Genomic DNA, 16,860 nt, shown 5'->3' on the forward strand with positions numbered 1-16,860 from the left:
AAACATTGGGGTGCCTGGGTGGCTCAGTCGGTTGGGTGGCTGACTTCAGCCCAGGTCATGATCTCGCGGTCCGTGAGTTCGAGCCCCACGTCAGGCTCTGGGCTGACGGCTCAGAGCCTGGAGCCTGTTGCAGATTCTGTGTCTCCCTCTCTCTCTCTGACCCTCCCCTGTTCATGCTTTGTCTCTCTCTGTCTCAAAAATAAATAAACGTTAAAAAAGATAAATAAATAAACATTAAAAAAAACCAAATGGAACTTCTAAAGCTGAAAATACAATATTTGAAATGAAAAATTCAGTAGATTGGATGGCACCAAAAAAACGAGCTTAAAAGTATATATAGCAACAGAAACTATCTAATCTGAAGCACAGAGAGTGAAATAAAGACTTTATAAAAATGAAAAGAGCATCATTAATCTCTCTAGGATAATATGTGATCTATTATGTTTTGGGAGTTAAAGATATATTTGGAGACACAGAAGAGTCAGAAAAAATATTTGAAAAATTATAGCTAAAACTATCCAAGTTTAATAAAAAACTGTAAACCCATAAATGCAAGGAGCCCAACAAACCCCAGGAAGGTGAAACACAAAGATCACACCAAAGCATTTCATAATCAATTTGTTAAAAAGCAGTGATATTAAATGGTATAAAACTGGAAATGTCCCCTTTAGGATCAGAAACAACACAAGGATGCCCCTTTTGCCACTTCTATTCTTTATAGAACTAGAAGTCCTAGCCACAGCCTTCACAGCCTTTTAGGGATCCAAATTAAGAAGAAAGAAGTAAAATGATCTCTGTTCACAAATGAAATGATCTTATACTCACACACACCTATTAGAGCTAGTAAACAAATTCAGCAAAGTGCAAAATTACACAAAAATGAATTACGTTTTATACACTAACAATATACAATCCAAAAAGGAAATTAAGAAAATAATTCCATTTACAATACCATCAAAAAGAATAAAATACTTAGGAATAAACCACAGAGGCAAATGACTTGTACACTTAAAACTGTAAGTCATTGATGAAAGTAGTTAAATAAGATATAAGTAAATGGAAAGACATCCTGTGTTTATGGAATGGAAGATAATGTTAAGATGACAGTACCACCCAAAATGATCTACAGATTCAGTGCAATCCCTATCAAAATTCCAACGGTATTTTTTTGCAGGAATAGAAAAACCCATCCTAAAATTCATATGGAATCTCAAGGAACCCCAGGTAGCCAAAACAGTCTTGAAAAAGAACAAGGTTGAAAGTCTCCTACTCCCTGACCTTAAAACTTATTACAAAAGGGTGCCTGGGCGGCTCAGTCAGTTAAGTGTCTGACTCCTGGTTTTGGCTCAGGTCATGATCTCCTGGTTCATGAGTTCGAGCCCCACATCAAGCTCTGTGCTGCCAGTGTGGAGCCTGCTCGGGATTCTCTCACTCCCTCTCTCTGCCCCTTCCCTGCTCGTTCTCTTGTTCTCTCAAAATTAATAAACATTAAAAAATTTACCTCAAAGCTATTCAAAGTATTAAATATAAAGTAGTCAAAACATTGTAGTATTGGCATGACAGACATACAGACTAATGGAAAAGAAGTATCAATATTTTCATTTTATTTTTATTTTTTTAACATGGGGAACTCAAGTTTTTTTTTTAATTCCAGTATAGGTAACATACAATGTTATGTTAGTTTCAGGTGTACAATATAGTGATTCAACAGTTCCATACATTACTCAGTGCTCAGTATGCTAAGTGTACTCTTAATCCCCTAACCTATTTCACCCATCTTCCCAGCTACCTCCTTTCTGGTAACCACCAGTTCTCTATATTTAAGAGTCTGTGTTTTGGTTTATCTCTTTTTTTCTTTGTTCATTTGTAGAGGTCTCAATATTTTTAAAATAGCAGCTATCTCCAAATTAATCCATATATTCAGAGCAATCCAAGTCAAACATCCAGCAGGGATTTTTATAGAAATTGACAAAATGCTTCTAAAGCATACATGGAAAAGCAAATGATCTAGAATAGCCAAAGCAATTTTGAAAAATAAGAACAAGCCTTTCCAGAGTGAAAGATGGCGATGTAGGAGGACGCTGGGCTCACTGCGTCCTGCTGATCACTTAGATTCCACGTACACCTGCTTAAATAACCCAGGAAACTGCCAGAAGATTAGCAGAACGGAGTCTCCGGAGCCAAGCGCAGACGAGAGGCCCACAGAAGAGGGTAGGAAGGGTGGCGAGGCGGAGCGCGCTCCACGGACTGGCGGGAGGGAGCCGGGGCGGGGGGCAGCCCTCTGGCAAATCAGAGCGCCCGAGTCTAGTTTGCAAAAGCGGAGGGGCTGGACGGAGTGTGTTCCGACAGCGAGCGGGACTTGACATCTGGAAAGTTATAAGCTAACAGCTCTGCTCGGAGAGTGGGAGGGCTGGAGGACAACGGGAGGGAGAGTTGTTGAGCCCCGGACCACAGAGCTCAGCTTGGCGGGGAACAAAGGCACTCACCAGCGCCATCTCCCTCGCCCATCCCCCAGCCAAAATCCCAAAGGGAACCAGTTCCTGCCAGGGAACTTGCTTGCACTGCGCAAACACCCAACACTGTGCTTCTGCGGATCCATGCCTCCGGCGACAGGTCTGACTCCCTCCCAGTGCCTCAGGGCCCCTCCCGAAGTGGATCACTGAAGGAAAAGCAAGCTGAGCCTGCCCCTCCTGCTTCTTGCACCTTGCTGATCCACCCCAGCTAATACACCAGATCCCTAGCACCACAAGCCTGGCACTGTGCAAGTAGCCCAGACGGGCCACGCCACCCCACAGTGAATCCCGCCCCTAGGAGAGGGAAGAGAAGGTACACACCAGTCTGACTGTGGCCCCAGCAGTGGGCTGGGGCAGACATCAGGTCTGACTGTGGCTCTGCCCACCAGTGCAAGTTATTCAAGACAGCACAGGAGAAGTGCCCTGCAGTTCCGCACCACTCCAGGGACTATCCAAAATGACGAAATGGAAGAATTCCCCTCAAAAAAACCTCCAGGAAATAACGACAGCTAACAAACTGATCAAAAACGATTTAAACAATATAACAGAAAGTGAATTTAGAATAATAGTCATAAAATTAATAGCTGGGCCTGAAAACATTATAAAGGACAGCAGAGAATCTATTGCTACAGAGATCAAGGGACTAAGGAACAGCCAGGAGGAGCTAAAAAATGCTATTAATGAGCTGCAAAATAAAATGGAGACGACCACAGCTCAGATTGAAGAGGCAGAGGAGAGAATAGGTGAACTAGAAGATAAAATTATGGAAAAAGAAGAAGCTGAGAAAAAGATTAAAAAATCCAGGAGTATGAGGGGAAAATTAGAGACTAAGTGATGCACTAAAGAGAAATAATCTACGCATAATTGGTATTCCAGAGGAGGAAGAGAGAGGGAAAGGTGCTGAAGGTGTACTTGAAGAAATAATAGCTGAGAACTTCCCTGATCTGGGGAAGGGAAAAGGCATTGAAATCCAAGAGGCACAGAGAACTCCCTTCAGACGTAACTTGAATCGATCTTCTGCACGACCTATCCTAGTGAAACTGGCAAAATACAAGGATAAAGAGAAAATTCTGAAAGCAGCGTAGGATAAACATGCTCTAACATAAAGGGAGACCAATAAGACTCGTGACGGATCTCTCTACTGAAACTTGGCAGGCCAGAAAGGAATGGCAGGAAATCTTCAATGTGATAAACAGAAAAAATATGCAGTCAAGAATCCTCTATCCAGCAAATCTGTCATTTAGAATAGAAGGAGAGATAAAGATCTTCCCAAACAAACAAAAACTGAAGGAATTCATCACCACTAAACCAGCCCTACAAGAGATCCTAAGGGGGGGTCCTGTGAGACAAAGTACCAGAGACATCGCTACTAGCATGAAACCTACAGACATCACAATAACTCTGAACCCATATCTTTCTATAATAACACTGAATGTAAATGGACTAAATGCACCAACCAAAAGACATAGGGTATCAGAATGGATAAAAAAAACGAGACCCATCTATTTGCCGTCTACAAGAGACTCATGTTAGACCTGAGGACACTTTCAGATTGAAAGTGAGGGGATGGAGAACTATTTATCATGCTACTGGAAGTCAAAAGAAAGCTGGAGTAGCCATACTTATATCAGACAAACTAGACTTTAAATTAAAGGCTGTAACAAGAGATGAAGAAGGGCATTATATAATAATTACAGGATCTATCCATCAAGAAGAACTAACAATTATAAATGTCTATGTGCCGAATATGGGAGCCCCCAAATATATAAAACAATTACTCACAAACATAAGCAACCTTATTGACAATAATGTGGTAATTGCAGGGGACTTTAATAACCCATTTACAACAATGGATAGATCATCTAGACACATGGTCAATAAAGAAACAAGGGCCCTGAATGATACATTGGATCAGATGGACTTGACAGATATACTTAGAACTCAGCATCCCAAAGCAACAGAATATACTTTCTTCTCGAGTGCACATGGAACATTCTCCAAGATAGATCACATACTTGGACACAAAACAGCCCTTCATAAGTATACAAGAATTGAGATCATGTCATGCATACTTTTGGACCACAATGCTGTGAAGCTTGAAATCAACCACAGGAAAAAGTCTGGAAAACCTCCAAAAGCATGGAGGTTAAAGAACACCCTACTAAAGAATGAATGGGTCAACCAAGCAATGAGAGAAGAAATTCAAAAATATATGGAAACAAACGAAAATGAATACAACAATCCAAACGCTTTGGGATGCAGCGAAGGCAGTCCTGAGAGGAAAATACATTGCAATCCAGGCCTATCTCAAGAAACAAGAAAAATCCCAAATACAAAATCTAACAGCACACCTAAAGGAAATAGAAGCAGAGCAACAAAGACACCCCAAATCCAGCAGAAGAAGAGAAATAATAAAGATCAGAGCAGAAATAAACAATATAGAATCTAAAAAAACTGTAGAGCAGATCAATGAAATCAAGAGTTGGTTTTTTGAAAAAATAAACAAAATTGATAAATCTCTAGCCAGGCTTCTCAAAAAGAAAAAGGAGATGACCCAAATAGATAAAATCATGAATGAAAATGGAATTATTACAACCAATCCCTCAGAAATACAAGCAATTATCAGGGAATACTATGAAAAATTATATGCCAACAAACTGGACAACCTGGAAGAAATGGAAAAATTCCTAAACACCCACACACTTCCAAAATTCAAACTGGAGGAAATAGAAAGCTTGAACAGACCCATAACCAGTGAAGAAATTGAATCGGTTATCAAAAATCTCCCAACAAATAAGAGTCCAGGACAAGATGGCTTCCCTGGGGAATTCTACCAGACATTTAAAGCAGAGATAATACCTATCCTTCTCAAGCTATTCCAAAAAATAGAAAGGGAAGGAAAACTTCCAGACTCATTCTATGAAGCCAGTATTACTTTGATTCCTAAACCAGACAGAGACCCAGTAAAAAAAGAGAACTACAGGCCAATATCTCTGATGAATATGGATGCAAAAATTCTCAAGATACTAGCAAATCGAATTCAATGGCATATAAAAAGAATTATTCACCATGATGAAGTGGGATTCATTCCTGGGCCGCAGGGCTGGTTCAACATTTGCAAATCAATCAACGTGATTCAACACATTAATAAAAGAAAAGATAAGAACCATATGATCCTGTCAATCGATGCAGAAAAAGCATTTGACAAAATTCAGCATCCTTTCTTAATAAAAACCCTCGAGAAAGTCAGGATAGAAGGAACATACTTAAACATCATAAAAACCATTTATGAAAAGCCCCCAGCCAATATCATCCTCAGTGGGGGGAAAACTGAGAGCTTCCCCCTGAGATCAGGAACACGACAGGGATGTCCACTCTCACCGCTGTTGTTTAACCTAGTGTTGGAAGTGCTAGCATCAGCAATCAGACAACAAAAGGAAATCAAAGGCATCAAAATTGGCAAAGATGAAGTCAAGCTTTCGCTTTTTGCAGATGACATGATATTATACATGGAAAATCCGATAGACTCCACCAAAAGTCTGCTAGAACTGATACATGAATTCAGCAAAGTTGCAGGATACAAAATCAATGTACAGAAATCAGTTGCATTCTTATACACTAATAATGAAACAGCAGAAAGACAAATAAAGAAACTGATCCCATTCACAATTGCACCAAGAAGCATAAAATACTTAGGAATAAATCTAACCAAAGATGTAAAAGATCTGTGTGCTGAAAACTATAGAAAGCTTATGAAGGAAATTGAAGAAGATATAAAGAAATTGAAAAACATTCCGTGCTCATGGGTTGGAAGAATAAATATTGTTAAAATGTCAATACTACCCAAAGCTATCTACACATTCAGTGCAATCCCAATCAAAATTGCACCAACATTCCTCTCGAAGCTAGAACAAGCAATCCTAAAATTCATATGGAACCACAAAAGGCCCCGAACAGCCAAAGTAATTTTGAAGACGAAGACCAAAGCAGGAGGCATCACAATCCCAGACTTTAGCCTCTACTCCAAAGCTGTAATCATCAAGACAGCATGGTATTGGCACAAAAACAGACACATAGACCAATGGAATAGAATAGAAACCCCAGAACTAGACCCACAAAATATGGCCAACTAATCTTTGACAAAGCAGGAAAGAATATCCAATGGAAAAAAGACAGTCTCTTTAAAAAATGGTGCTGGGAGAACCTGACAGCAACATGCAGAAGAATGAAACTACACCACTTTCTTACACCATTCACAAAAATAAACTCAAAATGGATAAAGGACCTGAATGTGAGACAGGAAACCATCAAAACCCTAGAGGAGAAAGCAGGAAAAGACCTCTCCGACCTCAGCTGCAGCAATTTCTTCCTTGACACATCCCCAAGGGCAAGGGAATTAAAAGCAAAAATGAACTATTGGGACCTCCTCAAGATAAAAAGCTTCTGCACAGCAAAAGAAACAATCAACAAAACTAAAAGGCAACCAACGGAGTGGGAAAACATATTTGCAAATTACATATCGGACCAACAGCTAGCATCCAAAATCTATAAAGAGCTCACCAAACTCCACACCCAAAAAAACAAATACTCCAGTGAAGAAATGGGCAGAAAACATGAATAGACACTTCTGTAAAGAAGACATCCATATGGCCAACAGGCACATGAAAAGATGCTCAACATCGCTCCTCATCAGGGAAATACAAATCAAAACCACACTCAGATATCACCGCACGCCAGTCAGAGTGGCCAAAATGAACAAATCAGGAGACTATAGATGCTGGAGAGGATGTGGAGAAACGGGAACCCTCTTGCACTGTTGGTGGGAATGCAAACTGGTGCAGCCACTCTGGTAAACAGTGTGGAGGTTCCTCAAAAAATTAAAAATAGACCTACCCTACGACCCAGCAGTAGCACTGCTAGGAATTTACCCAAGGGATACAGGAGTACTGATGCATAGGGGCACTTGTACCCCAATGTTCATAGCAGCACTCTCAACAATAGCCAAATTGTGGAAAGAGCCTAAATGTCCATCAACTGATGAATGGATAAAGAAATTGTGGTTTATATACACAATGGAGTACTATGTGGCAATGAGAAAGAATTAAATATGGCCCTTTGTAGCAACGTGGATGGAACTGGAGAGTGTGATGCTAAGTGAAATAAGCCATACAGAGAAACACAGATACCATATGTTTTCACTCTTATGTGGATCCTGAGAAACTTAACAGAAACCCGTAGGGGAGGGGAAGGGTAAAAAAAAAAAAAGAGGTTAGAGTGGGAGAGAGCCAAAGCATAAGAGACTCTTAAAGAACAAACTGAGGGTTGATGGGGGGTGGGAGGGATGGGAGGGTGGGTGATGGACATTGAGGAGGGCACCTGTTGGGATGAGCACTGGGTGTTGTATGGAAACCAATTTGACAATAAATTTCATACATTAAAAAAAAAGAAAAAAAAGAATAAAATTGGAGGGCTTACTCTACCTCATTTCAAGATATAAAACTACAAAAATCAAGATACTGTAGTATTGGTGTAAGAATAGACTTACAGGAGGCGCCTGGGTGACTCAGTGAGTTAAGCCCCTGACTTCGGCTTAGGTCATGATGTTCCAATTTGTGAGCTCAGTCCCCACTTCGGGCTCCGCACTGTCAGCATGAGATTGTCTCTCTCTCCCCCTGTCTCTCTTTCAGCCTCTCATGGGTTTCTTTCAGCCCCTCGTACACTTGTGCCCTCTCTCTTTTAAAAGTAAATAAATAATAAAAATAAATAAATGGGTTTTTTTTTTAAAAAGAAAGGACTTACAGATGAATAGAACAAAATAGAGAGTCTAGAAATAGGCACACACATATATAGTCCAGTGATTTTTAACAAAGATGTAACAAACTTGTAAAAATGTTAAATAAATTTTAATAAAAATGAATCTAGCCATGTTTAAAGCACATGACTAGGGTGCAAGGATGATTCAACATTAGAAAATTCATCAGTATAATAAACTGCATTTATCCAGTAAAGATGAAAAGTGCTATGATTATTTTATAGTTACCAGAAAAGCATATTATAAAACTTGTTATCTCTTAATGATTCAAAAATAAAACAGGGGTATCTGGGTGGCTCAGTAAGTTAAGCGTCCGACTTCAGCTCAGGTCATGATCTCATGGTCCGTGGCTTCCAGCTGACAGCTGAGAGCTCAGAGCCTGGAAGCTGCTTTGGATTCTGTGTCTCAAGGGGTGCCTGGGTGGCACAGTTGGTTAAGTTGATTCTGTGTCTCCCTCTCTCTCTCTCTCTCCCTACCCCACTTGCTCTGTGTCTCTTTCTCTCAAAAATAAATAAACATTAAAAAAAAATAAAACAAAATTCACAGCCAGCAAGATAAAGAACTTTTCATCCTAACAAGGATATCTTCCTGAGACTTACTGCAAACATTATACTTGATGGGGTTGTATTAGTTTTCTATATCTGCCATAACAAATTACCACAAACTTAAGTAGTTTAAAATAACAGTACAAATTTCTCATCTCACAGTTCTGTAGATCAGAAGTCTGGGTCGGCTTGGCTGATTTTACTGCTCAGGCTCTAGCAAGGCCGAAATCCTCTGGAGTAGGACCCACTTCCATGCTCATTCAGATTGTTGTCACAATCTAGTTCCTAATAACTGTAGGACTGAGGTCCCTGCTTCTTTGCTGTCAGTTAGGGGCTACCCTTAGCTCCTAGAGGCTACTCTCTCTGGTCCTTCTACATGGGCTCGTACATCTCAGAGTCAGCAATGATGCATTGAACCCTTCCCATGCTTGGAATCTCCCTGACTTGTTTTTGGCCCCTCTCTTTTCTCATACCAGCTGGAGAAAGTTCTGTGCTTATAAAGTCTCATAATGATTAGATTGAGCCACTTTGATAATCCAGAATAATCTCCCTATCTTAAGGTATATAACGCTAATATAAGTGTAAATTATATTTTACATATAAACAGTTTCAGGAAATTAGGGTGTGGACATGTTTGGAAGCCATTCTGCCTACTAAAAGGGTAAAATAAGAAAACAGTACCCATCATCACCACTAGTTTTTAGTGTCATAAGATTTAGTCAGTACATTAATGAAAGAAAAATAAAGTGTTTAAATATTAGGAAAAAGTACACCCGTCATTATTTATAGATGATGTGATTGTGGACTCCCCAAAATATGTGACCCAACTGTCAAACAGATGTAATAACAGCTCAATAAGGTGAAGAGATTTAACACTATCACAGAAATCATTAGATTTCTTAGTAACTAGAAATAATAAATTACAAAATGCAATTAGAAAAAAAAAATTCACCATAGCAGTAAAATACTGATGAATTAACCAGGGAAATATCATGACCTGTAAGAAGACATTTTTTTTAACCAATGAACATAAAAGATGACCTGAGTAATTGTGGAGAGATGCCAAAAAAATGTGGATTTTTGTATTTATTTGTAATTTCAATGCAATCCCAATGAAACCAAAAAGATATTTTCATTTCTTAAAAGATTTTATTTATTGGGGCACCTGGGTGGCTCAGTCGGGTAAGCCTCTGACTTTGGCTCAAGTCATGATCTCACAGTTTGTGAGTTCAAGCCCCTCATCAGCCACTGTGCTGACAGCTCAGAGTCTGGAGTCTGCTTCAGATTCTGTTTTTCCCTCTCTCTCTCTGCCCCTTCTCCACTAGTGCGCTCTCTCTGTCTCTCTCTCTGTCTCTCTCTCTCTCTCTTGCTCACTCACTCAAAAATAAACACTAAAAAAGATTTTTTTAAGATTTTATTTTTTTAAATTAGTAATTATTTTACATTCTTTTTAAAAAAATTTTTTAAGTTTTATTTGAGAGAGAGTGAGCACACACAAGTGGGGGAGGGGCAGAGAGAAAGAGAGACAGAATCCCAAGCAGGCTCCAAACCATTAGCACAGAGCCCGATGTGGGGCTCAAACCCATGAACCATGAGATTTTGACCTGAGCCAAGATCAAGACTCACTTAACCAACTGTGCCACCCAGGTGCCCCTAATGATTTTATTTTTAAGTAATCTCTACACCCAACATGAGGCTTGAACTTAACAACCCCAAGATCAAGAGTCACACACTCTACTGACTGAGCCAGCCAGGCACCCCTAAAAAGATATTTTCAAAGGAATTTAAAAATCTGGCTCTAAAAATGTTTCTGGATTTTCTTTTAATGTGCAGGAATAGCCAAGAACAACAATGAGACTTATGTGCCTTAGCACATACTGAAATACAATAATGACCATAGTAATTAAAACTGGTATTATACAGAAATTAACAAATATATTTTAAAAAATGATCTGTATGCGTATGGACCATTAGATACTGATTGAAATCAACCAACCATAAAAAAGTCATTTTGAAGAGCCAAAGAAATTTCATGATGAACAGCATAGTAAGGCTACCAAATGACTCATTAGTAGGTCTGTTGATGGTATTATAGTTTTATTTTTTCTTAAAGTTCATATTTTCAGAGACTTCTAATAAGGCATGTAGGAGTGAAATGACATGATGTTTGAAATTTGCTTTAAAATAATCTAGCCAAGAAAAAAAAGACTAAGCAATGTAGATGTAGAAAAATCTTGCCGACTGTTGAATCTTGATGATCAGTATATTGGAAGTTCAGCATACTAGGCTCTTTACTTTTGAGTATATTTGAAATTTTTCAGAATAAAATTGTTCATGGCATTTCAAATCTTTGGGAGAAGGATTTATTCAGTAAATAGTATTAGAGCAATTGTCTGTGCATCTGGGGAAAAAATAAAAAGTTAGATTCCTCCCTTCCACTGTAATACAGAATAAATTTAGAGTAATTAAAGAGACATGTGCTAAACACAAATGATTAAAATCTGGAAAATATAGAATATTTTTGGTATATTACAGATGACTTTTTTTTAGTGTTTATTTTGAGAGAGAGAACGAATGGGGGAGGAGCAAAGAGAGAAGGAGAGAGAGAATCCCAAAGCAAGCTCCACGCTGCCAGTGTGGAGCCCAATACAAGGGCTTGATCTCACAAATCACAAGATCATGACCTGAGCCAAAATCAGGAGTCAATTACTTAACTGACTGAGCCACCCAGGCGCCCCTACAGATGACTTCTTAAGCAAGACACAAAACCCAGAACCCATAAAGGAAGAAACCAATAAATGTGACCACATAAAAAATAAACATTTCTATAAAACTAAAGAACTTTAAAAAGTTACGAGAAAAGGAATAGAATGAGACATTTGTGTTTGTTTTTTAATATTTATTCATTTTGAGAGAGAGAGCTCAAGCAGGAAAGGGGGGTGGTACAGAGAATCTCTGCACTGCAGCATGGAGCCTGATGCAGGACTTGAACCCATGAACCGTGAGATCATGACGTGAACTGAAACCAAGAGTCAGATGCTTAACCAACTGAGCCACCCAGGCACCTCTGACACATCTGGCACGTCTGACATAACAGATAAAGGATTAATATCTAGAAAGATGTTTAATAAGTAACAAAAAGACAAAAAAAAAAAACAGAAGAATGGATAGAGGCTATGAACTGTCCATTTATAAAAATAGAAATAAATACAGATGACCAACATATGAAATGATGCTATTAGAGAAATTAAAATTGAAATGAGATGATCTTCGTGTATATAGCATCTTGGCAAAAATTTTAAAGATTGACAGTATTTAATGTTGGTAAGATACAGAAAAATATGCTCTCACGCAGTACTAGTAAAAGACGAGGTATAATTTTTGGGGGGCAACTCAGCAATGTCTATTTAAATTAAAATACACAGTTTTCACTTCTGTATTTTTATCTTAAATAAATATTCCTATATGTGTTCAAAGAGTCATTAACAAGGTTGTTTGTACAGTACTATTTATAATATTGGGAAATTCGAAAACTCAAATAGCAGTAGAAAAAGAGTAAATAATAATGGTACAGCTAAACTGTTGAATCTATGGATTAGAGAATGAAGTCAGTCTATTTGTACAATCATAAACAGTTTGCTTAGACACATTGAAGGGATGATAGATCTCATTTTAGATCTATTTTTCAGATCATTTTAAACAAAACTTCAAGTATGTAGAAATACACAAGCAATAGTCTGGAAAAATACATGTAAATTGATGGGATGTGCCATTTTATATTAGTTGTTGTTTTATAACAATATATTCATGTAATTTTTAAAAATCGAAAGTATATATATCAAAACATGCAATCCAAATAAGGTTTGTAGCTTGTACCAATGTCAATATCCTGGTTTTTATATTGTAGTATAGTTATATAAGCTGTTGCCATAGGGGAAAGAGACGAAGGGACTTTCTGCTACTTTTGCAATTTTGTAATTATATCCAGGGTTTGTTTTTTTATACTTAACAAATAAGTGAAAAAATTAAAGTTAAAAAAGGAATCGTGGCCACTTGTCACTGAAACCTAGTAAATTACCTAAATACACTAGTCACTTAAGAAAAAATAGAGAAAAAAAATATAGTCATCATTTCCCTATTTTCTTTAATAGGTACTAGATGATCTGGAATGTCATGGAGTTGCAGTATCAGAACAAAGCCGAGCAGAGTTGGAACAGAAAATAGATGAAGCTAGAGAAAATATTCGTAAAGCAGAGGTGAGGTGGCAGCTAACTGTGGCATTTTGCCCAGTTCCAACAACGTCACGACTATGATATATACCTTTAGGATTCAGTTTCTATACATTGATTAATTTGAAGATGATTCAACATCTTTATGTGTGTCCAGAGTATTATTTTTGAGTACCTGCTTCATACAAGGTAATACATGTAACAAAAGGCACTGAACCTATCTGAAGAGTTTGCAATCGTGAAACATTAAATAACAGAAGAATTATATCACAGTGAAGGTACTAATTTTATAGTTTTCACAAGGTACAAAATAAATCAGTCAAATTAATGGCATAGAAATTGATACATATATGTTCAGAGCCTTGAAAAGTCCTGCCCCATATAGAAGGTTCACTGGTCCAGGAGCATAAGCTGATCTTCTAAAAAAGAAACTTGGTTGAGCAGACAAAACAAAAAACATTACAACCGTGGATTTTAATCTTTTGGTAAGGGGTCTTGGGACCTTTTGAGGATTGTATATGAAAGTGTGAAACCCTCTCTCCCACAAAAAAAAAAAAAAAAAAAAAAAAAAAGATTCACATTTTTGTGCACAGTTTCCAGAAGTTCATGTACCCTAGAGTAATATTCTCTGATCTAGAGGCAGAGAGGTTGAGATAGAAAGAAGTTATTTGCAAAGGAGGAAGACCTAGGATATAATTTGGCAGTTGGATTAGATTAGAGTGGAGGTTTTTTTGTGAGGAAATGTGGTAGGAAGAAAGCAAAATAATTGTGGTTAGGACCAGTCCATGGAGGACCTGTGCACACTTGTATATAGTTATCTACCCAATGCAACATGTTGAAGGGGTGTAGAAATAGACATTTTAAAAAGACTGAGACTATCCAGGCCACAAGGAGAATATGTTCTTGTTAGGAAGGCCTCAAGAGAGCCAAAGATAACTAAGGCCTTAAAGCATAAATGCCAAGGAATGATCCACACAAGTATACATAATACTTAAGGAACCCAGAGGACACAGAGACCCCTGGGAGAAGTTGTTAGGGCAGGTAACACAGAAGAGGTAGGATTTGAGATGGGTGTTGACAGATGAATAATATTTAATTCGAGAAAAAGGGATAGATAGCACAAGATTTGTGCTATGCAATGTTAAGAGGCATAACTGGAACCAAAAGAAGAAGGTAGGAAGGAGGCAGATTTGAAGCTGACATTGGGAAATCCTAACAGTCAGATCTGCCCAATGAAAGAATAAATTCCCCTGGGACGAGGTGCAGCACTGCAAGTACTGTCAGGGACTCTATACAAGGAATTCTTTCATTGGTTGAGGGTTAATCTAAACTAGTGATTTTCACATGTCCCCTCAGGACTCTAGAGGTTTTGAGGAAATGTTTCAGTGGTTGGTTGGAGGGCAGGGGGAGGTGAGGGGAGAGGCAGCTTAGGCAAACATAGGGAGTATGAGCATTTTTTGGCATAACCCCACAGAAGTGATCTGAACCAGAAAAGCTTGCCATCTGCCTGGTCTAGAAAAGCCCCAGTAAACCTAACTTGCCTTTGTTCCTGGCACATGATCCACAGCCTCCATAGTGAAGAGGGCAGGGTGTACAATAAATAGTCATTTTCTGCTCTGAATTCAGGGTCACGGCTAAACCACTACCCCAGTGTGCTGGCCAACTACTATTGGCAGGCCCTTGCCTAGTCTGAGAAACACTGGCTTGTGCAGAAGAGTTTCTCCTGGTATTTGTTTCTCTATACTCTGAGTGAAGTCAGTTTCGGAGCTTTGGTGGAACGGGACAGGTCTCAGAAGTTTTCCAAAGGGTGTGTTCTCTCTTGTATTTTCCGTTTCCAGACTCCCTCCATAGTGTCACTGTCTGGTACCATCGCTCCACCAAACCCCCCAGTAGTAGCAGTAGTAGGTATCAGTCACACAGTCTGCATTTAGGCTGAATGACCTGTTATTTCCATGAGTGTGCTAAACAGCCCTGTGTTTGTTAGCTCAAAGCTAAAAATATGAAGTGAGATTCCCACAACAGAATGACTCGTTTCTCCTAATACCAGTATTTAAGTCTGCATTCTCAAAGATAATTTTCTTACCAAAAATACAGAATATGCTAAAAACCATGATGCTAGATCCAGTATCTCAGTTTTGAATATCAGTGAAATACGGTTAATCTTACTGCTGTCTTACAATGATCTTCCACTTGATTTTCACCTATCAGATATGAAGAACAGTCCAGCTAAAATTAGATGGCAAATACATGAGTGTATTACTCACTGCAGGGGTAGTACTTACCAGGTTGTCCTAATGACATTTTTGGATAGATTTGACTACAAGAGCCTTCAGAGGAATTGACAATAGTGGTTTTGTAGATTACCTTTTTCTTTCTTCTGCCTGCATATCATTTGCATTGAATTTTCCATTCAGTAGTTACTTACTTTATTATAAATAACTAATCAAAAGGGACAAAGCTGGTTAAAATTCCATTATATCCTTCATGTTTGATTTTTAACTCCCACCAACGTGTTACCCTCCCTTGTTGGGTAATCTACTTTATCTAGTCTTTTCTGTATTATGTTTCCATTCAGTGTTGCTGATTACAATAAAAACATCTGTGGTGCTCAGTAATAGATTAAAGAAACTTTTTCCAGACATAGAAATTGAAAAATATAAATGGCCTGTGCTTTTCTAAAGAATATAGCAATTACTTAATAATTATTGACTGGTTAATGTGTCACAAATTCACTAAGTTATTAGTGTAACAATTACTTAATAAACATCTGCTGTGCCCCAGGCACTGATGGATATACTAAACATACGATGATGAACACACTGTGTGTACTAGATGTGGTGCTGTTGGCAGCCCTTGACAAATCCAGGAGTTGAAACAAAGCAATAGCTGCTTAAATTAAACTTTAATAACAGTCTTCTTAACCTGGTATTTAGGTATTTGAATTTTTTGAAATGCCTTTTATCACAGAGACACACACATTCTGCATCTGACTTATACTTGTTTTAAAAGTAGCTTGCCAAGAAACTGAGAATTTTAAATACCATCTTTTTGGAAGCTGTACATGACGTATGTTGTTCCAGAGCACAATTACTTTTTGCATGTTTAAATATTTCCCTTTTTGGGGGGTTGAGGGTAGTTCTCTTTTTTTTTTTGACAGTGAAGAGACACACTGAGGAGACACAAATAGGAGAAAGTTAACGTAAGAAGTTAAAGATACTGGAAATTTTTAGTAATTCACGTTTGGTGTAAGGTCTGCAAGAAGGAACTATAGACTATATGATTCCTTCTCTAAGATACTAATTACATATTTTTTTATCTGAATGTACACTTGAAAGCCAGAGTACCTGGTATCAAGAGTAAATTAACAAAACCAAAAAAATCAATTATTATTTATATAAACACGTTTTCATAGGTACCATTTTCTCTTAAATTGTCATCCTATAAGGTTCTGTTGTACATCAGAAATTCAAGATTATTATGTCATCCGTGTACCTCAGTGACTCAAAAATGGTAATTAATACCCTTGCCAGCATGCTATAGGAGAAGCCCCAAAATTTCAGTTGCATAAAATGTAAAGCCTCCTTGCCACAAGATTAATGAAATGCTAAGGATAAGCCTGCTATAAAAACAGAATTTTCAATCATATTATATCGAAATTTACATTACCTCAGGGCCTGTTTTTGTGGGTTTTCACTATACTCTTATAATAGTGTGTCAGCACACCTTTTGACTAATCACTTTCTTTCACTTTATGTGTGAAT

At 38.1% G+C, this 16,860-nt stretch overlaps 1 protein-coding gene across 5 annotated transcripts in view; it reads left to right on the plus strand.

Annotated features, from left to right (window-relative positions):
• Positions 1-16,860, plus strand: part of FCHSD2 (FCH and double SH3 domains 2) — a 298,964-nt gene that overhangs the window by 248,499 nt on the left and 33,605 nt on the right. For all 5 annotated transcript variants that reach the window (XM_019811869.2, XM_019811868.3, XM_011286612.4 and 2 more), the window contains one exon: positions 13,022-13,126. In XM_019811869.2, coding sequence (XP_019667428.1) covers positions 13,022-13,126 — 105 coding nt within the window. The remainder of the gene's footprint in view (positions 1-13,021; positions 13,127-16,860) is intronic.

The sequence above is a fragment of the Felis catus genome, chromosome D1 (assembly GCF_018350175.1).
Source record: "Felis catus isolate Fca126 chromosome D1, F.catus_Fca126_mat1.0, whole genome shotgun sequence".
In the NCBI taxonomy this organism is placed as follows: domain Eukaryota; kingdom Metazoa; phylum Chordata; class Mammalia; order Carnivora; family Felidae; genus Felis; species Felis catus.